We start from the raw sequence: 23266 nt of genomic DNA, 5'->3' as shown, positions 1-23266 counted from the left end.
GAGTGATGTGACTGTGTATAGACACAGCCAAAGGGCATGGCTTAGACAGTTATTCCTTTTTTCCTTCAAACTATAATATCATGGATATCATGCTGTATTATGCTTAATAAGATGAATGAGGCACTATTCTGGCAACATACAACACTAAGCAGCAGACTTACCAATGGTAGCAAATGGTAGCAGAGCAGGTTTATTTTTCTGTAATGATGTCAGGCAGCAAGCCAATAATAAATAAATAACTGTGTACCTGTGTTGAGATGGGGGGTAGCAGTTCATTTTTAAGGTGTTACAGTAACACAACAGCAAGAAAAGACTGCAAGAATTTTGGTTATGGAGTTCCAGAAATGAGTTATTTTTCCATTTTGATGGCAGCCAAGAGTAATTAAAGTTGCAAAGGACAAATCCTTTTTACTGCAAGATGGAGCCACAGCAGGAGGACACAGCAATGGAGACAGATCACCAGCATGGCTGTGGAGAGCTTAACACTGAGCCAGCTAGCAGGTGAGTTGGTTCCCTGAGCAGCAACACAGTTAACTGTCTAGTTATCCACCTGCTGTCTAACATGGTCCCTTTGGATTGAGGAACAAACTTTTCGACTGGCCAAAGCCTTAATGTCTCAGTAATTAGCAAAAATCACCAGGTCAGTTTAACTGAGAAATTGCAGCACAAGTCAGCTTGTGTCTGACATATATTCACTCAGTAAAGCTTAAGACCCCATCCCTCTCAGCCTCTTCAGACAGTACTCAAGACAAGGTAGCAAGGGAAAGCAGGCACTTACTTGATGATAGCTTCATGAGAGCGGTAGTTCTCACAAAGGAGAATACGACAGGGGAATTCAGGGGGGTAGTGCTCATACAGTCGATCCAGCAGGGACACGTGCAGGTTGCGCTCCCGTGCAAACTCGCTGTACACAAATGGACTGAGCTGGAAATTGAAGGAGAGGACAAAAAGGAAAAAAAAAGATGTAGTAGTAGTAGTGAAGGAAAGCTATGGTAGTTATAAAATTACACCCAAGATATTTCACACTTCCCCTTCATTATTTTTCCTCTTTAATGAAGTCCATCAAAGCTTTTCCGTGTTGACCAAATATCTAAATAAATCTTTTGTTATTGGCAAGTGACATTTTACTGCTGACAGTCAGTGAAATTGTATACAGTGTTTGATTGTAATGTAAATTAATGATGATGATAACTTTCTGTAGTGATCTATACAGGACAGGAAAGTCGACAGAAGAAAGCTGAGTGTGACTGGGAAAGAAACATATGGATGCATTGGTGGACACTGCGTCTTAATACTGTTTTTCTTTCCTCCAAGAAATAGAGAGATCAAGTAATTTAAGCACAACTCATGCTGCATCTTCATCCACTTCACTACCGGTAATCCTGTGCACCGTCTTAAAACCAGCAGACGAGGAAATTAGGTTTTAATTCCTTGTGTTGGCTTAGAAAGCTTGACTGACATGAGTTTATATTTTGTTTTTTGTGGTTGAAGTGGTCTCTAAAACCACAGAGCCACAGTAGCTGCTGCCTGTTCCTTTGTTTTCTGAAGTAGGTCAGATAAGAACCTAATAATAAGCAAAGTGCAAAATGGTATTACTATTCCTTGATGTCCCAGCTACCATCTGTAGTTTGTTCCATCTCCTTAAGTGTTTTGACTTTGGGCTAAAGAAAAACCTCTTCAAGCATTTGAGACCCCAAGACACTATAATGTAGTTGTTGTTATTATATAGCAATTCACAAAGCAGTATAGATACAGTTAGTCTTTAAAAAGGGCCACTTTTGAGGCTTCTACAAGCTCAAAGTTGAATTCTTACTGTCTTTGTTTACCTGCATGTGGTCTCCGGCCAGCACGATGCGGGTTGTCTTGCTAGCTAGAGCAAAAGGCATGATGGTTTCACACTCCATGGCCTGGGCCGCTTCATCCAATAGGATATGAGTGAACAAACCTATCAAAACAGACAAGACACAAATATCTATTCACCTGTACATATATTACAATTTCACTGCTTCAAAATTGCTCTTTATTCCCACTTATTACGATATACTTTTCTAATAAGAGCATAAAGGTGAAGAACTTGCAGCATTGACCTTTCTCGTTGAGTGGAAAAGTGGACACACATCAAGTCAACACTGTCAACAGTTCTAGGCTAATGTTGATCTTAAATAAAATGTTTATCTTTGGTTTTCTGTTGTTTGTAATGTTGACTCCATTACTTATTAATTTAAAAAAATCTTACATCAATAAAATCTTACAAATTTGTCACACAGAAACAACAAACATTCATGCTCTACGACCAAACAGTTTTTTTGTTTGTTTGTTTTTTAAATCTCTCTCACACACTCTTCATTGGTGTCCTTTATATTTTTTTTCTCCCGTTGTTTTAACCAGTCTTACAACTTAAAGGCAGGGTTCCGTGCACATACAAATGACTGAACTTTTAGTCTAACCCTGCCTTAAAAAGCTCTAACAGAGGTCGGCAGAATGAGGGGAGAGGGATAAAACAGCATGGCAAATGAGTGCTAGAACAAGGAGCAAGGAAGAGAGGCTGAAAAACAACCAGCAAACATCCTCTAAAGCTACACTATTTCCACAGAAAAGGACATGCAGATATGAAATTTGACAGTGGGAAATAAAAAAAACTGACAAAAAAGTAAACAAACAACAACAAAGAAAAAGGGCCTGGCAAGAAAAGAAGTGGAGCAGTTTAATTTGAAGCAACATTCAATCCTTAGTATCAGCCTTTGAAAATGCAAAAAGCCTGCAAAAAATATTTTGCAGGCTTTTTCCCCCCCCCAACTACAAAGCCTGAAACCAGTGTTATCGCCTTTAACGCTGTATGCACTTCACTGAAGCATAGGCTGGCACTGTTCCCTGCAGTGATCCTGATAAAATGGTAAACATTTTGATACAACAGTCCATGCACTGCACACAGAAATTGAATAAGTAGGTTTATACAAAGTATAACTGAGAAATGTCCCATCAGAATTATAAAGTCTATATCTTGTAATGTTTCCCTTATTTTCAGTTAATAAAGGGAAAAATGCTTGTTGCAGAGGTTACAAATATTCTAAATAACTACATGTAACTGTGCGTTAAACAATACACATAAATAGTCTCTGGCTTGGCTTTTCAATAATTAATTTAAAATATGAATTTGGATGCATCATAGCAAAGTTTCAGTGTTTCACTATGCAGAGAGCAAAATGTTAGTGAAAACAACTTTAGAAAGTGTTGCTAAATTTTCATTTTTCCTTGAAATTTTCCTCTTATTTGCTATAAACTGACCGTGCGAGTCCTACAACATCATCTGTACATGCACTTAGAGTTTATTAAGCAGTGGAGGGAAATTTAATTATCATGGAGTGCTGATTACCATAACATGTGAAATTAAAAGCATGTATAAGACAAAAAACATTGGCTGTTTGTCCCGTTATAAAACCAAAAAAGGGACGAAAAGGCCTTAAGATGAATAATTTCCTTATTATACACTCAATATTTTGCTATGCAAAGAGCAAACATGTTTGAATAACAAATATAAAGTTATGTGCATGTCAATTGACTTATAATACTCAAAAATGAGAACATTTTCTCAGGCAGATGAGTAGAGATTAGTTGCGGTGTGAGAGGGAAGAAAAGATAGTCTTTATGAGCATCAGATGGTCAGAAGCACAAATGAATTTATATGGTGCTTACCACTGCACTTTGGAAATGCCTCAGAGAAATTATTCACAAATTCATTTGTTGCAGCCATCAGTCTCTGGGCTAATAATTGAAGTTTTTGAATTTGCACAAAACCGTAGTAAGGGAAAGAAGGAGAGTAGGGTAATAAGGAGAGGTGAAAGAGATCAGAGGCACAGAACTGCAGAAATTATTTGGTAGAGAGATTACTCTTCAATAATAAATGACAATTTCTTCTACTCACACACCCAGTCTCGCACATTCTCCCTTTTAGTCTTTTTTTTTTTTTTGGCTCTTTTCACACTGTAAAAGTGATTTGAAAAGTGTGCAAGTGTGAAAGGGTCTTGGAGTGCGTAACTAAACCTACAACACAAGCTTTGTAACGAAGCTCTGAAAGCTGTGTGGAACTCCCCCATCAGAAGGACAGTTTCTGATCATCTACTTGAATGTGATCTCAAGGAAGGGGAAACAGCATTTCCTGACATCCATGAACTTCAGTCAGTCATTGACTGCAAAGGCTTTTGCCACCAATTACTAAAATACCCCCTATATTTAAAATTATGCTAGATTGTCCATCGTTTCTTTGCATCTGAAACTTGAGGAATGTGTATAAATAATAGTTGTAATTGCTGAATGGTTAATGCAATACTTTTGTTGAATGTCTGCCCTTCAAGCACATCAGTGGTTTGATTTACAATCCACTTGGGTGGTGGATTTTAAATCACAGAAGGAAAGTTGCAAGAAAAAGAAATACAAATCCAACTTCAGTTAGTTATGGGCCTAACTGTATATAGAACTTTGCACAGTAGAGAAAAGTAATGCATCCAGGCAAAAACATGCTGTGAGGGCTGCACAAATTAGTAGAAGCAAAGAATGTCTGTTTTCGCTGGGAATGGGATTTTTGCATATCATAATAACAAAAATTTGTTAAGATATATAAAGGCATGCTAAACAATACATGCACAATGTCTACATGCCAAATCCCATACCTAGACCATGAAAAAAAAAGCAAAGTCATCAAGCCAAACATAAAAGCCTAAACATCATCTTTCGGGGGACCTGTGTTTTGGGTGCGAGATTTGTTATCGCTACTTAGAAGACTTGCTGGCTCCCAAGTGTCTCGTTTCCTGGAGATTTTCATCACCATCAACCAACAGGAGAACAGGACAGATGAAACGTGGGGAGGAGGGCTAATGATGTAAAGTACATTAGAAACAGGCAGATGGTGTTTCCAAGCAACCGACAAAGCCCCCTCCGCTGACACATTAGTGTCGGTTATTAGCCTGCACTGACAAATTGGTTTGTTTTCCATGTCTTTTACATAACTTAAATGAGTTCCAACCCTCTATAAATGGTGGGCCCCTACCAGCAATGGTTGTCAGAGTCAGTGGGGATGACCAAAGAACAGGAAATGAGAGTGACTGTGTTCTGTTTGCATACATTTACAAGCCTTTAAAAAAGTGTGCACACGCATGCTCACGTGCTGCAAGACATTTTAGAACATACTAGAAAACTCATTTATTAAATTGCTGAAATTATGGTTTAACCATTCTGGGAATTCGAGCAATTTTTTGTTGTTGTCGTTTTTTACCGTTTCTCAATGATGGGTTTGTATCTTGAACCCATCCGCTGGAACGTTAAGACAATATAATTACACTGCAAGCAAGACGCAAGTAGGCAAACTTCTTCATGGTACTCGTGCACGGGAGAGAACCGGACAAACGCCGTTCCTTCGCTTGGCCCCAGTTGCTCTCGTCCGTTCTCCCGATACAAATCTAACACTCAGCCTCAATTATTTAATCAGCAATGCAAAAAACAAGAACAATCCTGAGTTAAATTAAGCCCCATCTCACACACAAACCACACTTCAGCATTCATTCAGCATGTATGTCTGATATATAATGTGTCAGCTACTCTGGCTGGCAAGTTTAATCCAAGTGCAAATACTGGTATGCCAAATAAAAGCTGCTGAGAACAATGGCTGCCTCAACCAATAGGTCAGCGTGACTTAATGGTTTTTTTTGTTTGTTTGTTTTCATACGACTTACCAGGCTCCAAGTCAAGCTGGCAGAGGTACTGGGAGGTGCTGAGGGTGACCACCACCACGCGGTGCCTGAGGATGTCCTCCCTTGTGGGCATCTGGAAAGTGATGTGTGTGCTGGAGATGAGACAGTACTGCTGGACCACTGGGTGGACCGTCTTCACCCAGCGGTTCCTGAAGTATACCCTGGAGTGAGCAAAGAAAGCAGAAAGATCAAGAGTTACAATCACAAAAAGCAAATACTCAAGTCTCAGTGTGAATGAAACTGTTAATTTTCATTTAATTTTATATGTTTTGTCTCACTTAAAAGCAGATAGACTGGAAATGCTTGTAAAAATGCATGACTGCACATGATATCTGATGTGCACCTCAGACTGAGCGCAATCTTATCCACACAGAAGGCTGCCAAGAGCAGACCCTTTGGACATACTTTCTGCAGTGGTGCACTTTCAACTCTGCCCCTAAATATTCAAATAACTTCTGTATTGACTGAGTTCACTCAAAGCAGACAAGTGGACCCAAGAGGAGGAGGCTCCAATGCTTATGGAGGAATTACACTGGAAGCTCTAGAAATCAGACCGACTGCTCATGTGAAACAAGTCATTTGATTGCCCATATGGTCTCCAGGCTTGTGTGTGAAAACACAAACACACAGCCTAACCCCAGCCTGGTCAAGGAACACACTGATTCCATGTCTTTGGTGACTTCTGGCACTGCTGAAATGTGATTAGAAGTCAATGATGCAGTATAAGGAAGCTGTCAGTATCTTTGAGTGTATATCTGCTGTCTTAAGGAGTAGTTCGAAAAGCCGGAATGTTCATGAGGTCAAATCCCTCAAGTCAACAAACGTCTGCTTGTTACCACTGCAGGGCAGAAAAAAACAAAACAACCCACGTACATGGATGTATAACTCTGACTATGTGCCCAATAACATTCATCTAGTTAATGTCTAGTTGAGTTTTTATTGATGCTATCCAGCTAGAATGGTCTTTGCTGACATATAGGGCAAAAGGTAGAAATACCAGTCATTTTAGAAACACTTATCACTTCTGTAAAAAACACCCAACCCAAAGTATGTAAACTACAGAGATGTGTAATACATTACTAAAACTGTTTTTATTTATTTACCAAGAAGATGAACACCTGTACCTGACAGGTTTTTCTCAGCATCTACAAACACTAGCTTATGTGGTATTATTTTACAACATAAAATTGCAAAGAGACTTAAACACTTTAAAATCCAATATATAATGCTCCCCCCGGGGCACTACAGCACGTTTTATCTACTGTACATACTACATGCTACAAAACAAAACGAGAAGCTTGTTTTGCCCCTCAGCCATCTCTTGTTCCGTAGGCGTGTTTCTTTACCTGAGAGGTCTGGCATGCTGATTGCCTGCTTCAAAATAAGGATGAAGGTAGTCCTTAATGTAAAGGTCAGCCGCACTGTTGGAGTGGGTGCAGATCAGGACCCTGTAGAGACAAAAGACAAACAACTGTAGGCATGAATCATCATACGCAGTTGCTGAAACACTGTATCGATATCTTCCAAAACCAGCAGCAAGAATAAATTATTACCAGGGTACAGTGGCACATAAACTACCTTAAGAAATGGTTTCACTTCATAAGTTTTTTAATAAAAAGTTTATAATGAAGTTGCATGGGTTTTTTTTTTTTTTAAATAACAAAACAGTGGTTGTGAATCCTATCAGTTCATTTTGATTAATAGCACTTGGCTTTCCCAAAAACATAGTATAACATTATTTTTGTATATCTATACCTTATCTATAATATTTCATGATTAAACTGCATTCACTAATGCTATACAAATACAGAAATATAAGGAATAAAGAAAAGGGATTTATTTCATCTCTATACCATTCTATTTTCAGTAGAAACCTTAAAAAGTAAACTGATATTAGTATCCGGGACAGCAAACCCAGAGCTGTTCACCCTGACAGCAGTAACAACTCCTGTTCATAATTACACTTTTAAACATTCATGCAGCATCACAGCTAAAGATGTACAGAGAAAGCTTCCAATATTAAATACGGTAATTCACATCTTGAGCACACCTGACCAGGGTCGATATACGGTCTTGTTAACGTTTTTAAAAATATGGTGAGCCAGAAGCACTAATCCATGGGCTCACCTCCCCTTGTCATAGCTTTTAAAATATCTATAATTCATCTTAACCACAGAATATTAAATGTATTCAGAGTGAATTGAGGAATGAATATTATATTGCTACACATTTTCCAAGGCTGTTTTCTCTCTTGCATTACACATACACATCCTGGTCTTTCTTATTAAAAACCAAAATGGTAACTTTTGTTAGGGGACACTGTCCGAGATATTACATTCATTTTTTATAAAGACCAGGGAACCATTTATGTGCTTGTGCTACATCGGTTTGCTTCTAACACGGGAAATTGCAAAGTTTCCTGTGGGTATCTACACAGGGAGGGAGCTTACTAATGATGAAAAATGCCAATGGAAGAAAATCATACACTGTTTTGTTGTTATACAACACTGTGTGGGCCACTGAAGTGACATAGCTTGATTGATCACAATATAGTTGGCACGCACTTCCATTCTGGCCCTGAAAATGTGTTGCAATCAGACTAACCATGTGCATCAACCACACATTGACACAAATTTGTCCAAATGACCAGCAGAGTTTGTCTTCAAGTGATATGGCCTAGACAATACAAACCATAGACAACTACACAGCACAACACAGGCTCCAACACACGCACAGACACACACCACAGTTTGACACTTTATAGCACTGTGATTTCTCAACTTTAAGATCAAGGTTGCTGACTATATTTATATGATGGTGATTGAAACCATTTATTTGTAATATTTCACTAATGTTTATCAAGTTTGTCTTTTAACCAGTGATGAAGCAGAGGAAACTTACTCAATGACAAAAAAAACAAAACAAAGATTAAACGTAAGATGTAGGGAAAAAAAGTTCTCATATTTCATTGTTAAAACATCATTTAGTTTGCAATTTTGTAAATTACACCAGTGCCTGCTTTTATAAATTGCTCTGCTGTACCGAATACAAAAAAAGATATTTTATTCATTTGTATATTCATTTAGCTGTGCCTTTAATTATGCACCATTCGTCTTAGGTTAATTTTACTGACAGATGTGATAGTATTTCTATAATTTCACAGTGAAAGTGGAGTAAAAATACAGTCCTGCTGTGTTATTCAAATTATAGCCTCCTTATCTTAGCTTTAAGTATTACAAAACTTGACTTTATATGTAAAATGCAGTACTTGGGCTTTTTACAGTTTACTACTCAATCATCAGGCGGTTACTGCTGGTATGGCAACCAATGTAATACCTTATGTTATTAGTTATGAATCATTTAGTTAATGTAAGTCAAATGTTATTGAAAACTAGCGACTATCTACTTGGCACTTCACAACTACAGTTTGAAACAAAAAAAAGTGCTCCATCTATCATTGTAAACATTACATTTAGAACTTCATAAACATTCATTCACAAATACAAAAGAAGCTGAGAGTATATCAGGGATCTGGGGTGGGCGGAATCCTATCTGTTAAAAATAATTCAATGTATCTTAAAAAATTAACATGCAAACAAACAGAGAAGAAGATCAAACGATCACAAACCACAAACAGAAAAGAAAAGAAAATGATCGCAAACCTGCTGTGGTCTTGGCGGAGGATGTGCTTTACAGCCTGTGCCAGGGTGAAGGTCTTGCCGGTACCATAGGGCCCAATGATAAGAATGGGGGGCAAAGGGATAGAGATGGGTGTGGTGATGGCCAGGATGGCCTCTTTCTGTTTGGCATTCAGACGAGGATCCAACTGCTCATCCCACTGCCTGAGGGCGGAAAGAGGATGGAGGCATTTTTTGATGACCAAATCAACTGTTATTATAAAACATTTCAAACTCAAGCATTCAAGTAAAATACTGCACTATAAACAAAGATTACTTTTGAATATAAAAAGGCAGTATGCCCATGTAATTATTTTGTCTATGTCCCACTAAAAATAATATAAAAAGATCGAATGGAAGATGAGGGGCAGATGAGAAAGGGGGTAAGAAATGTGGGTTTAAATGTTTTCAGTCTCACTGCTACAGCTGTGTCAAAACAAAAAATGAAACACCAGGCCTGCCTTTACAAACATTTGGGAAAGTATGGGTCATTCCAAAGAGCACAATGAATTTTGAGTGTGGTATTGTAATTGGATACCAGAACCTTCATGATATTTTCATGGACAAGCAGCTGCATTCAAGTCTTACATCACCAAGAACAATACAAAGCACCAAAAAGTGTAAAGCACTCCATCGCAACTTCAGCTAGCAGTCTGGGACTGTTATCTCCACATCACCTTCACCAAACTATAAAGTTTGGCAGAGAGGGGATAATTCTATGTGGTTATGTTTTGTTGGGGGGGGGGGGGGGGGGGGGTGGCCTGGGCCCATCAGTTCCATTGAAGGGAATTGATAATGATTCATTTTATTGAAGGGTCTTTTACGTTTCATCATGACTGTGCCCTAGTGCACAAATTAAGGTCCATAAGGCACGGCTAGACCAGTCTGGTGTGAAGGAGCTTGACTGACTTGTGCAAAAAGTGCAGAACTCAACCCTACCAAACACTGTTAGGGTAAACTAGGAACAAAATTGTGAGCCTGGGCTTCTTGTCAAGCATTAGTGTCTGACTTCACAAAGGGGTTTCTGGATGAATGGTCAATAATTCACACAGACAAATTCCAAAATTTTGAGAGCCAACTCAGAAGCAGTTATTGCTGCAAATGGAGATAAATTCCATGCTAATATCTATGGATTAAGAATGGGATATCATAAAACCTCATCTAGTTGTTATGTGCAGGTGACCCAATGTTTGCCCATATCCTACTGAGAATGGAGGGAGAAAAAAAAGTAGTATCTTTCAGTTTAACTGTTTTTGTCCACTACAGACGACATAATGAATAGGCTGGGTCTCAGGAGGACAGTTACAAGTTTAAAAAGGAAAAACTAAACACCCTGCACATTTCTCTTTTTGATCAATTTGTGTTGTGTTATGAAGTTGACTCATTAGACAAACTAAGACATGCCAATGGCCAGGTCAAATTAAGTCATATATCATGCAAGTTTCACAACTGCATGAAACTAGCTCTCCAGAGGAAACATGGTACGGAACGTGTCTGAATGCATTTCTATGAATGTGCAACAAACATAACTTTTCAAATTCCATGTAGTTTTAGGATGACCAGTAAATATTCACAACTAAGCAGTTGTAATTTGTGTGCTAAACAAGACAGAAAGGTAGGAGAAAATGATTCACATCTGATTTGATACTTGTGAATTACTGTAAATGTAGCATGCGTGCATGTCTCCATGCATCACTATCATCATTATGGTGACTGCATCGTCAAAAGCTGTGAATCCCCCAGAGTCAATTGATTGAACTCCAGCTGAGAGATGCTGTAATTGGGGGAATGAGAGAAATCTCAGCATTTGCACAAGTGTGTGTGCGTAACAAAAAGGGATGCATAACATTAAGGAATATTCTACAAGTTACAAACAGCTTCAACTCTTGAATCCCAACAAGACTTTCTATACAAGCATTTTGTTTTGTTTCCTTCATACCTTACCTTGATATAAATAATTAGGACATGCCAATCGCTGACAGTCAAAGCAGACCATTTATTATAAACCAAAACATCTGACTTATTAAAGGTAAGCAATTTGTAATGGAAAGAAATTTTAAGACCAAGTCAAGGCTCTTTCACTGAAATTCTTTGATTTGGTTCTTAAGCTCAACTGTGCAGAGAGCTTCATGGAATGGCTGATGAGCAGCGACCCTAAAATAATCAAGCACAAAGCAAAGTTTTGATGTGGTTTTATAAAACACAGCGCCATTGGACTCTAGAGAAGTGAAGACATTTTCTGGAGTGAAGAATCACACTCAACGTCTGGTAATCTAGTAAACGGGTCTGGGTTTGGCGGTTGCCAGAAGAACAGTACTTGTCTGATCGCACTTTGCCAAGTGTAAAATATGGTGTAGGGCGGTTTATGGTGTGGAGTTGTTATCAGGAATCGGGCTTAACCCCAATAGTTCCAGTAAAAGAAAGTCCTTATGCTTCAAGAATACAAAGACATTTTGGATAATTTCATGCTTCCAACTTTGTGGGATTAGTTCTAGGATGGCCCTTTCATAGGGCTGTGCGATATGACCAAAATCTCATATCCCGATATAAGACATCTATCGTCCCGATAACGATATAAATCACAAAAATTTAACATTTTCTGTAAATTCTGTGAATCTCGGGCAGCTCGACTTGCGTGAAGTGTTTCCAGCTGGGCGTCATGTACCTGGAGTCGAATGTTTTAACCGATGCATGACACTATACATTTTTAGACATAAGTTGTAGCGTTTTCTTTGAGTATTTATTACACGGCGTGCTGCGGGGAAAAGCCTGTCCTAATGTTTTAGTCTAAGGTTTAATTTTAGCTCCTGACGGCTCTTTTTGCTTCACATCCGTAAACTTATTGCCTATCATCATTTATTGGACTGATGAATGTCGGTTGGAAAAATTTTAGATATCACCCAACCTTTACTACACACCAAAGTCTGCATTTAGTCCTATAAACTCTTACCAAAACTAACTAAAGTTAGCAAGAGGTTAGGGTAAGATGCACAAACAAAAAACAAACAAACAAACAAAAAAAACAACAAAAAAATCAGGTTTAAATGCACCACTAATACACTATTATGGGTTTATTGACACTTTGAGTTAAAAGATAAGAATCAGAACCACTTTACTTGAATGAATTTCTGAACAGATTATGCATAAAATGTCTAAGTTTCTATGAATTTTTTTTTTAAAAAAACCCCCAAAAAACCAATTTGTCTAAACTGATAATACACAGTTGTATGTATCAAAATCTAAAATGAATACACCAAGTAATCCCTGTAAGTAACTGACTGAGTGAAGCCTTAAACTATCCGACTTGCAGAACCTTCTCTAGCACCTCCATTAGATGTTTTTAATAACTACTCAGAAATAAACTGTTATAGTTTCATCTTGATTGAACAGTTTGATCATGCTATAGCATCCTGTGAAGTTTCTTTGAAAGTTGTTTTTCTTGAAGGCATGGCTCACACCAATAAATCTTTTTGAATATAGTAGACTTCACCAAAATTCATACGATGCCTTCCTTAAATAAGGAAAGAGCTGCCACATCAACACATCAACGTCTAATATGAGCTCGTTAACTTAAATGCCTGGCTGCAAGTAGTGCTTAATGAACTCATTAGTACAGAGACTTCTAAATTCTAAATTACTGTTAGTTATTAGTTAAGCCAGATTGTGACTGTCTATAACGGGACTCACATAAACGTCAGGCCATACGTTTGAGTAATCAATGCAAAAATCCCGGTAATTCCACAGTTTAGGCAAATGTTTAAAACACAAATACCTACCATAAAGAAAGTGTGCTTTTAAACTAAAGCCAAATTCACCTCTTGCTCCTTCTTTAATCAAAAACCCACGTTTATCCAAATTCCAATTAAAACAAAAATCCACACGAATCCTATTATGGAGCTCAGATAAAGCAGCAGCTATGACAACCACAGGGATTATATTTGACTTTTGCTCTTGTCAATAAAGATTACTGTCTCACTTCCCTCACCTGTCACCAGAGAAATTTAAAGCTTAGGCAGCTGTGAGCATTTCCAAATTGCTAAAAGTAGGAGAAGTCTTCATTTAACTTTTGATTTGGTGTGGTGACCCCTCTGTGAGAGTATCTGTCAAACTATAAGGATGTGGACGTATTAAAAGAGTTATAATAAATGTGTTTAGGATTAGTTGCATCTGAAAGCAAAAGCTGCATGCAAATATCTTCCCTCACTTTTAAACGTAAACGTTTAAACATCTACTTTTAAAAGTAGATGCAGCCTTTACTATATCAAATATCTGCCAGTCATATCCTCAGTATAAAAGCAACATAAAGCAGCATGCCATGTGTACAAAGTAAAATTTCCTTTGATCCCAATTATTTATTATTTATATGTAACTTTTGTGTCTCTGAGTTCCCACTGATTTAATTTTAGTGCCTTAACAATCAATGCATTATCATAAAAATGAATGCATCAAGTGTGTTCTTATGTGTGTGATATTGTGTACATGGTGGAGTACACACCTGTTGGGACTCCAGGGGATAGTAGGGACAAGGCTAACATCAGGGAAAAGGATAGTATTATCTTTGATGCGATCCAGGGCATAATGCATCTCACAGAGTGGCAGTCTGTTCAGCTGGAACTGGAGCTCCACCTGGCAGACACAACACAGAGAGCTTGTTTATCAACACAATTGTCTATATCCATCCATGCCAAGAAATCATACAAAATTTTAAAACAAAAATAAAGATAATTCCATTCAATTCATTCATTCATTAAGGTATTTGTGTGCATCTTTTGGTTTAAAGCTTGTGCTCATGATTCTCTTTCATGATGTGAATTTACTTTTTTTTTTACTAAAATAATTTATTTTATGCAAGCAATGAATTGCATCACATTGCAAAGTCTGCATCTGTGAGAACATTTTAAATATTAATATACACAAGTGCTCAGATAAAATGACCATCTAAACCAACAAATCAAGCCCACAAGCTGTGCAGTTGCTATGGAGCTGGATATTCTTGTCCATTCAAAACTAAGATTTAACTAAAATTCGCTGTATCCCATTCTCTTAATCCTCTCAAAAATTGCTAAACCTTGGAAGAAAGCCACCTGCAACACTTATGACTGAGCAAGTCTAATTAACAGTCTGAAAAGACATGCTTGCGCTGCACTATATATCCACTTTTTATTAGCCAAATGAAAACATCTAAAACCATTTACAAAAAAAACAACAACCAAAAAACCCCCCAAAAAAACATGAAAGCTTAAGCATGAAATAAACAATGAGTACAAGAGTACAGAAAGTCAGAGACATTCAAGAGCTCAAAGGCTGTGTGGAATAAGAACCCACAGAGGAGACAGGGTAATAGAATTGTAGCACATGAAGGCAGGAGAAGCATATGCAGAAGAAAAGAAGATTATGCTCCCACAGTGATAGAATGAGGAGTTGTTTTGATAACCATTAACACAGTGTCTTGTTTCCCCTGACTACATTCAGGCTTGGGGGGAACAAGCAAAATAACAAGCTGAGGCTGGTGAAGATAGCATTATTGCAAAAATAAATTTCCAAAACAATTCCATCAGTGTTGACATGGATGCACAACACAGACACATTTTTCCTTGAAACCTCTGCAATCATTTGCGAAAACTATAATTAAGCAGTGAACCTTTCATTCAAATTTTCAAGGTTAGAAAATCCACATGACAAGAATGATGTTCTCAGGCTGCATGTGGGAAAAAAGTATGCTTTATAAGAGAGCATTTACCAGCCCTCACCAAACCTTATTTAATGTAGGTGATGCCACATGTCTAAGCACATGAAGTGTGGTTCACCATACCTGTAGTTCTCTGTCAGGCTGCAGCCCGAGTTCCTCACAGCAGTGCTTGCAGATCCTTAGGAAGATGTAATCCTTAGTCTTCTCCTCAATCACAGCCTCATAAACACGCTCTTTAACTCCAGGAGGCGGCTGGCTGTTGATCGCTTCACGGCCCAAAGGTAGCAGCAGAACTGAATTTACCTTGGTCATCACTAGCCGCCCAGCCAGTGTGTCCTGGTGTTCAAAACAGAAATCACTGTTCAAGATAGCTAGCTTACAGATGTTCTTGGTATATAGTGCCACTAAGTAGTACTCTGAGTGAAACGGCAAAAAAACAAGGTGGAAAGCAGTATGGTAGCTGAAATTAGAGTTAGACAACTTACCTCAGAAAGTGTTTCGTTGAGTTTGAAACGTGCAAAAAGCTGTCCATTCTGAGCATACTTTGCTCCAACAGAAATGCCAGTCAGCATAAAGCTAGTGACGAGCTGCAGGTTCACCTTGATGTTAAACCTGTGGGACAAACATAGACATGGGTTGCACACTTTTATCCTGAATAGTCCATTTAAAAAGCAAAAACAAAATAAACCCCCCAAAATGACAAAAGCCATTATACTGAAAAACATATTAATCAAATATATCATTGTCATAATGAATGCTGTGGTGAATTTAACATTTAGAGAAAACAAAACTGGAACTGTTTTGTTTCACCCGTTTTGTTTTATGAATATACAATTTTGCAATATATTCACATAATTATGTGATGTTTAAAACCATCTAAACATCAGAGTACAAGGCCAACTAAATACATCACCAAAAAACATTCAAGAAGGTTCTTGAACGAAAAACATTGGCACAAAATGTATCCATGCACATGTTTATTGAAATTCAAGGTCTTTTGGGAAAAAGAAAAAGGAAAAGAAAAAAAGTTCAGTTCTGGATTGTTTATGAGTGACTCTGACATGATGAAACAAGAACTAATATTATGTGATGAACTTGTGACAGATAATTGACACATAGTGTATTAGCAAAACAGTGATGTTACACAACCAAACGGAGTCTTAGAAGGTTATTTTTATGATTTTTACATTAGTTATTTTGCTGGATAATCAAACAGGGCAAAAACTCTGCACTGGTTCTATTTGCTCAATTTTTATTTCTAGATAATCAGCTGATGTCTTTTGCCTCCCAGGTACAAGGAATGTGCCTCTCTCAAAACTGAAGAAATGTCTCCAGATAAAACTGAATGACCCAAGCATGTGAACCTGGCAAAAAAACCCAGATTACTTCAAAGAGATTATTCATATGGAGTTTGAAAATACTGGAGATTAAAAGCCCTTTGAATATGAGCCATAACAACAGAAAGGCACCCACTATTCAAACGACACAGTCTTGAAACTCAGTGTTTTAAATGGCTATTATGTCCTGTGTGCTATGGATGGTCTACTGTACTTGTTTCACTGAATGAGGGTTTACACTGCGTTTCAACTTACCAGCAGTGTGCTTATTTCAGCTGGCAAACAAAGGGTAAACCAGTTTCTTTTCAGCTACCTCAAAGCCGTTATTAAACGGCACTAGCACTTTTAGTAAAGCTGTCTGTGAGAAACACACCCTCCCTCTCACACATGCATAGAGCAAGCATATAGTAAAGGTTAAGTCTGACACCTTGTGGTGGTTTGCCATTTAATAGCAAAAGACTTGATAGTGCCCAGAATTTAGAAAAAAGAATCTATATTGGTATATACATTTCTTTTTAATATATTTTGTACATTTAGGCAGTGCATTTGTAATATATATGGGAACATTAGTGCATAATATGGTATAAAACTTGCTGTTCTGTACTTTTAGATACTGTGTCGCATTTGATTTTATTCATGTGTAAAATAAACTTTCCAATCAAAGTTTTATGTTCAAATTTCATATAAATGTTTTTTTATTTGCACTGTACAGCAGAATTAAGAAACCTTCAATATGTATGTACTCACTTGCTAACTTCTTTGTACTGTGCAATCTCTTCTATGTAGAGCAGATCGTGCAGTCGGGCCTGGTAGTTGTCTTTGGTCAGAGTCTTGTCAAGGACTGACTGGGTGAAGAGCTGGTCAGCTGATAGAGGTATCTGATAGCGGGAAAGGAGGCTGCGCTCCAGTTCAGCCATCGTCTCATTGGGACTGAATTCAACAATGGTTTTACAGGATGAGTCCCAGCGTTTCGCAGTCATCAAGAGTTGCTGTCTGGCTGCCAACAGGTGCTCCAAGTCTAGAGAACAAAGAACAGCAAAATGGGTCAAAGCATTAATTGCTACTTTTTTGTGACTTAAAAAAAAAAAAAAAAAAAAAAAAATCTGGAAATTTTTATCCAGGTATCATCTTTAAACACAAAACTATCTGAAGTAAAACTTTATCAGATATACACACTAATAAGAGGCAACAGACTTTTCTATGCATTGATGCTCGTTTTAAAGCATACCTTCAATAGAGGCAGCATCCACCATGATCCGCTGCATTAGCACAGGTTCTGAACCAAAGTCAAAAACAATGGTCTGTCGGAAGGTACCAAAGATCTCTGTGCTGAAACCCACTGCAACCTTGTAGACACAGTGGTCCAGGCCATTGTCTGCTGCCACTGTGAGAAGAGGAAACGTTTAAGTACATTTGAACTAGCACTCCACTGTGCTGTAAAAAGAAAGAGCTAACCACATAAATTTAATATATACATTTAACACGAGGAATACATATTATGCACCACTGATATACAGTCTCTACCAATGTTTTAAAATATAGATATTTTTGGAGGTCAAAGCCCCCACAACAACTACATAAGTAGAACAGCATGGTAAAAGTTGCCTAAGGAGGCAGACTGAGAATCCAAGGAGTACACAAACACAGCAAAGTGATCACGCTAACAAGAACAACCAGACTTTTTGAATATTTGAATCTTCACTGTCAGAGATATCCCCCACACAATACACACAATTTTACCCGAGGTTGTCAGCTAGCAAGCCTCTGGTCTATGAAAAAAAACAACAACAAGCAAACACAAAAAACAACTCAGAGCCATACAGACCTAGGGGTGCAACCTGGCTAGTCAGCTAATGGAATTTAGCAATGCTGGGAACTTTGTTTACAATTTCTTGTACATGTACTCTTCTGATTAAGAACTTCACTATTTGTCCATTTGCACTGTTACTAAACCACAATAATTAAAAGAACAGACAGTTTGGCATATTCAAGTTTAGAAGTCAATAAAAATAAACAAAGATAAATGAAATGATTTTTGCTTGTTAATTTAGAAGTTTTGAAATATTAGAAAATCTAAATGAAACTTTTTGGACTTCTCCATGTTTAAGCTTGTCAATACCTATAAAAGGACTAATAGTTTATATAATATGGAAATCTTGTGGTAGCTCTGTCACACAAGGCATTGACTAATGTATGTACAGTGCTAGTATTTGCCCCCTTCCTTATCCTTCTATTTTTGCATATTTGTCAGAGGTTTCAGACTAAACAAATTTTGTATTGCATCCAAAAAAAAAAAAAAAAAAAAAAAAAAAAAAATGCAATTAATGACTATGTGGAAAAGTAATTGGGATCTAAAGCTAATAACTGGCTGTTGGCAATCAAGCTCTTGCGGTAACTGCAAATGAGTCTTTTATATCACACTGGAGGAATTCTGGCCCACTCAAAGATCCTTCATTAATCCTTTACAAGAAATTACATTGCCATGGCAGCTTCAACACAGCCATAAGACCACAAATCACAAACAGCAAAACAATAGTAATAATTCCTATAAGTTGACATTATACAAATAAATAAAACAGCCAATAAGTAATGTGCAAATATGCAAACGTGGATAAAAATCATATCATCATTATGCATCAAACTGCTTCATAGCAGCTGGTATAAAGGACCTCCTGAGGTGCTCAGACTTGCACTTAGGTGCAGTCAGTTTTTGAAGGTTCTACTATTGATAACCTGCAGGGCATGGAGTAAGTATGCAGGCTTGATCTTAACTGATTCCAACTTCAAAAGTCTTTTTCTCTCCACCACCTGCTGGACTGCCTAAAGTTTACACCCAACTATAGAGTCACCCTTCTTTACAGGTTTGTCAACTCTGCTCCCCAGCAGACCGCATCAAAAAAAACAGAGCACTGGCCACCACTGTAGAGTAGACACTGCGCAAGAAGGGCTGGCAGATGTTGAATGCCCTTAGCATCTTTAGGGAATAAAGCCATCTTTGTCCCTGATTACTGTACACTGCCTCCATGTAGCTCTTCCAGTCCAACTTACTGTTGAGCTGCACACCACGGTATCTGTAGCTGCACACCACTGGAGACACTGTTCTGCAGACGCATAAATTATAGTCTTCAAGACAGATAGTCCAATCACCATAAAACCACTAAGGGATTCCCCTGCACTACCTTCTCCTTCTCACCTAATAGCCAAGATTGGATTTATCCAAGACAATCCAAAAATGTGATGTCAAAAGTCTGCATGCCACTGAATGGCTGGTCAGTGTTGTCACTTGGCGATTCATGAGACTGCATCGTTCACGAAAATTACAAGCAGCATTTTTGAAACATGTCAATGAGGAAAATATATTTTTTTAAAACAACAACAGGAAAAAAAACCCCAAAAAACCCACAACATCGTTTTTTGTTTTTTTTTTGCCCTTTTCCCTGGATTCAGTCGACATGACTCAAGACTGTTGGAAAGTCATAGATGGAGCAACTGGTAGAAGAGGAGGGGGAAGAGGCAACTGAGGAAATTATATTGGTGGTTTGGTGAGAGGAGGGAGTGGGGGGGAAAAAAACAAAAACAAAAAAAAAAAAAAAAAACGCAACGGGGGGGTTTGGTCAGCAGTGATTTTCGCCTTGGAACTTTTCCACACAGGACCAGGTGAGTTTGGTTGGTCATTTTTACCTTAATAATTGAAACCATCATTTAAAATAATTAAAATCATCATTTAAAACGAAAAGAGAAAAAAAAAAAATCAGCATTTTGTATTTACTTGGGTTATCCTTGTCTAACATTAACATTTTTTGATTATATGAAACATACAAGTTTGACACATATAATTTATACAGACAAAATGGAATCAGAAACCTTATGAAGCTGGAAAAATACATTTGAAAATAAAAATCCCCTGATAGCTCATGTTTGACCATAACACAACACAACACAACACAACATAACATAACATAACATAACATAACATAAAATTTATGACCCACCTGCTGTCTCCTCCCCTGGAGTCCACTCTTGGCAGCCTTTGGGAACACCTTGGAGCCGCTCTCCAGCTGACACGCCTGTGATGAAGAAGTGTGGTCGGTGGGCATCATAGAGGAGAGCAATCCGGTACAGCTTTCTAGGCGGCTGTACAGAGCAATGGGAAGATAATCAGGACTTTCACAAAATTAACAGATGGTTAATATACCAAGTATCCAAGGAGCACAGACTATGGGTTTTGGGATAATTGTAACAACACAATGTGATTCTTTTGTCCTTTTAAACACACACAGAGTGAAAAAAAGAGCAGAGAGTAACCAGTGCAACTGTTAATGACATCAAATGGTGGAAGAACTGTCACATTCAACTGAAAATGAATTAATGTTGATAAATAAACAAAATGTAACTTAACATTGTGCTTAACACATCACCACATACGGCCCTCATGTTCCTCCTCCACAATGACAAATGATCAAACACTCAATGCTTCATCCTACCTTGCACAACAAGGAGAAGACCCAGGAGTGGGAGGATTTTTTGGTGGTGACGGTGACAGACAGGCTAGAGGTGGTCTCTACATTCACTCCTTCTAAACAGTCACTTAGCTAGAAGAAATAAAATACCATGGTTAGTTACATACCATCACAGCTTATTTATTCATAAACCATTTACAGGTCAACGGTTAGCCAATATTTTTGCAAGCCAAGTTAATTTACGCATCAAATATTAATGAAAGCAAAAGTTAGGTATCCCTGACTGTAAGCACACATTAATTAAGAGCTAGATACAGAGTGCCAAATAATATTAAAGGCTTGTGAGTATGTGCTCAGCACTGACACTCCTAAAGAAAACATAATCTTTGATGCATTGTTCTTCTAAAATATCTTAAATGTAGTGGAGGTATTTGAGTGTTTTCCATAATAAAACAGACTTAAGAAGTGAACTAGAGGGTCACATATCTGTTAATAGCTGTGTTTATACCCAATGGGGGCAAACCCCCCCCCCCCCCAAAAAAAACCAAACAAACAAAAAAAAAAAACAACCCTCCATTAGGATATTCAAAGCTTTTGTGTGGATGCATATGTAAATAAGGACCTATGCTGGAAATGTGTAGTAAATTTGAGAGATTTATATTTATATTTGAGAGATTTATATAGTAGATATATATAGAAATTGCAGAGGCTTTTAATCAGAACACATGTTAGAATGGTTTCAAATAGCAGTGAACACATTCATGTTCGCACAGTGTTTTCACTTTTATCTCACTGTGCCACTTTTGAGTTTGCATGAACTACAATGTCACTTACCACTTTCTCTGGAGAAAGGGAGTTCATCCACTTCTCTATTAAGGTCTCCATGTAGTTTTCGGTGAAGTGTTTACTCTCCTGCTGTTGTTTGAGGCGGATGAGGCGTGAAGCATAGCGCTTCTGCCACTCCATAAGCTCCTCCTGCGAATGAGCTGATGTACACTGGGCCCCATACCGACACAGGCCCTGCTCCAAGTACCTAAAGGGAAATAAAAAGTATGCTCAGGTGGGTCCATGTTAGTTCAAGCAACTGTTTTACTTCATAAAATGTTTCAGAATACTCAACGGTTCTTGTTCCCAATTTATATTATGCTTTCTCGGTGTGTTTTGTGATGCTGGTTGTTTAAAAGTATAACATTTAAAAATAGTTGGTACATTGACTGTGACACAATGTAGTTAAAAATTTCATGTGCCCATCTCCTCTACCTTTTAAGTTGTGCAGACTCAAAAAGGCACATCCCATCTCATCCCACCCCTCCTGTACTTCAATGTACAATTTTGGTTAATTTTATACAAACCATTATCAACCACAAAAATCTAAAATATATTATTGTTTGTAAAGGAGACCCCTTTGGTGTAAAGAGTTCAAAAATGAAAATTCACAGAACTAACTACAATCACAAATTCTGAAGTCTCAGTGTGATGACAGCAAATGCCCGTTAGTTGCATAAACATAAGCGTAAGTCATGGCATATTTTTCCTTGCAACATTTAGTGTGAGATACATTTGTATTTGTACTGTATCTTTATTTTGAACATGTTAAAATAGTATAACACTAAAGAGAAAAAAGAAAGCAAAATAAAATTAGAACAAAACAGTAATAATTATAAATAACTTACCACTGACGCTCAAAAAGGAGTAGGAAGAAGCATATATAATCTTATATAATCCCACCTCATTTCCACTATTTAGTAACTAATAGTCAGTACTTTTTCTTCCCATTTATGCCCTACCAATCATAAATTCTTCCTTACAATTTGTTACATGCATTTGCTTTTATAACCCCAGTAACACATCAAAAGATATACAAATTTACAGATATTCCTCACTTCTTACAAATAACCATACAATTTGCATTACCTTTTACAAAGGGTGTACTCCTCACTGCTCGTGACTCCTCTTGGAGGTGGTCGGAACCGCCAGCCATCTTGGACCTCTGTCAATATATGAGCAGGGTGGTCAATGTAAGACTGAGAAAAGTGTAACCATTAATGCTAACTAGATTATACAATTTCTAGAGAAATGATGCTGGGATTGTTGCTACTGCTGGATGTCGCCTTGTTGGCTGTTGCAGTTTAGCTTTTAAAATTTTCAATTTTTAAAAACAAGCTGGTCTTCTATTAAGAGACATTTATGTTTAATTTTAAACACTGCCAGTTCTTTTTATTTTTAAGTTTGTCTGTTGTCCTTCAGTATGTATGAGAGAGACGGACAGCTACAAATCACAGCCTACATACTTAAAACTGTGAAGAAGATCTGCCTTTAAACTCAAGCATAATCGGAGCTGGAATTTCATAATCTAAAT

General features: G+C 37.6%; 1 protein-coding gene across 1 annotated transcript in view; it reads right to left on the bottom strand.

The window, feature by feature from the left end:
- The window catches only part of helz (helicase with zinc finger), a 49775-nt gene that overhangs the window by 19273 nt on the left and 7236 nt on the right, over positions 1-23266 (bottom strand). The window contains exons 7-20 of the mRNA XM_080880164.1: positions 22822-22897; positions 21742-21940; positions 20932-21039; positions 20440-20581; positions 17676-17831; positions 17195-17465; positions 15596-15722; positions 15234-15446; positions 13917-14047; positions 9407-9586; positions 7091-7192; positions 5727-5905; positions 1827-1945; positions 779-924 (exon numbers count right to left, since the gene is read on the bottom strand). Of these exons, the coding sequence (XP_080736290.1) occupies positions 779-924; positions 1827-1945; positions 5727-5905; positions 7091-7192; positions 9407-9586; positions 13917-14047; positions 15234-15446; positions 15596-15722; positions 17195-17465; positions 17676-17831; positions 20440-20581; positions 20932-21039; positions 21742-21940; positions 22822-22897 (2149 nt within the window). The remainder of the gene's footprint in view (positions 1-778; positions 925-1826; positions 1946-5726; positions 5906-7090; positions 7193-9406; positions 9587-13916; positions 14048-15233; positions 15447-15595; positions 15723-17194; positions 17466-17675; positions 17832-20439; positions 20582-20931; positions 21040-21741; positions 21941-22821; positions 22898-23266) is intronic.

This window comes from Rhamphochromis sp. 'chilingali' (genome assembly GCF_963969265.1).
Source record: "Rhamphochromis sp. 'chilingali' genome assembly, chromosome: 4".
Classification (NCBI taxonomy): domain Eukaryota; kingdom Metazoa; phylum Chordata; class Actinopteri; order Cichliformes; family Cichlidae; genus Rhamphochromis; species Rhamphochromis sp. 'chilingali'.
The sequence above is the reverse complement of the archived record's forward strand: the minus strand, read 5'-3'. Positions and strand labels throughout refer to the sequence as shown.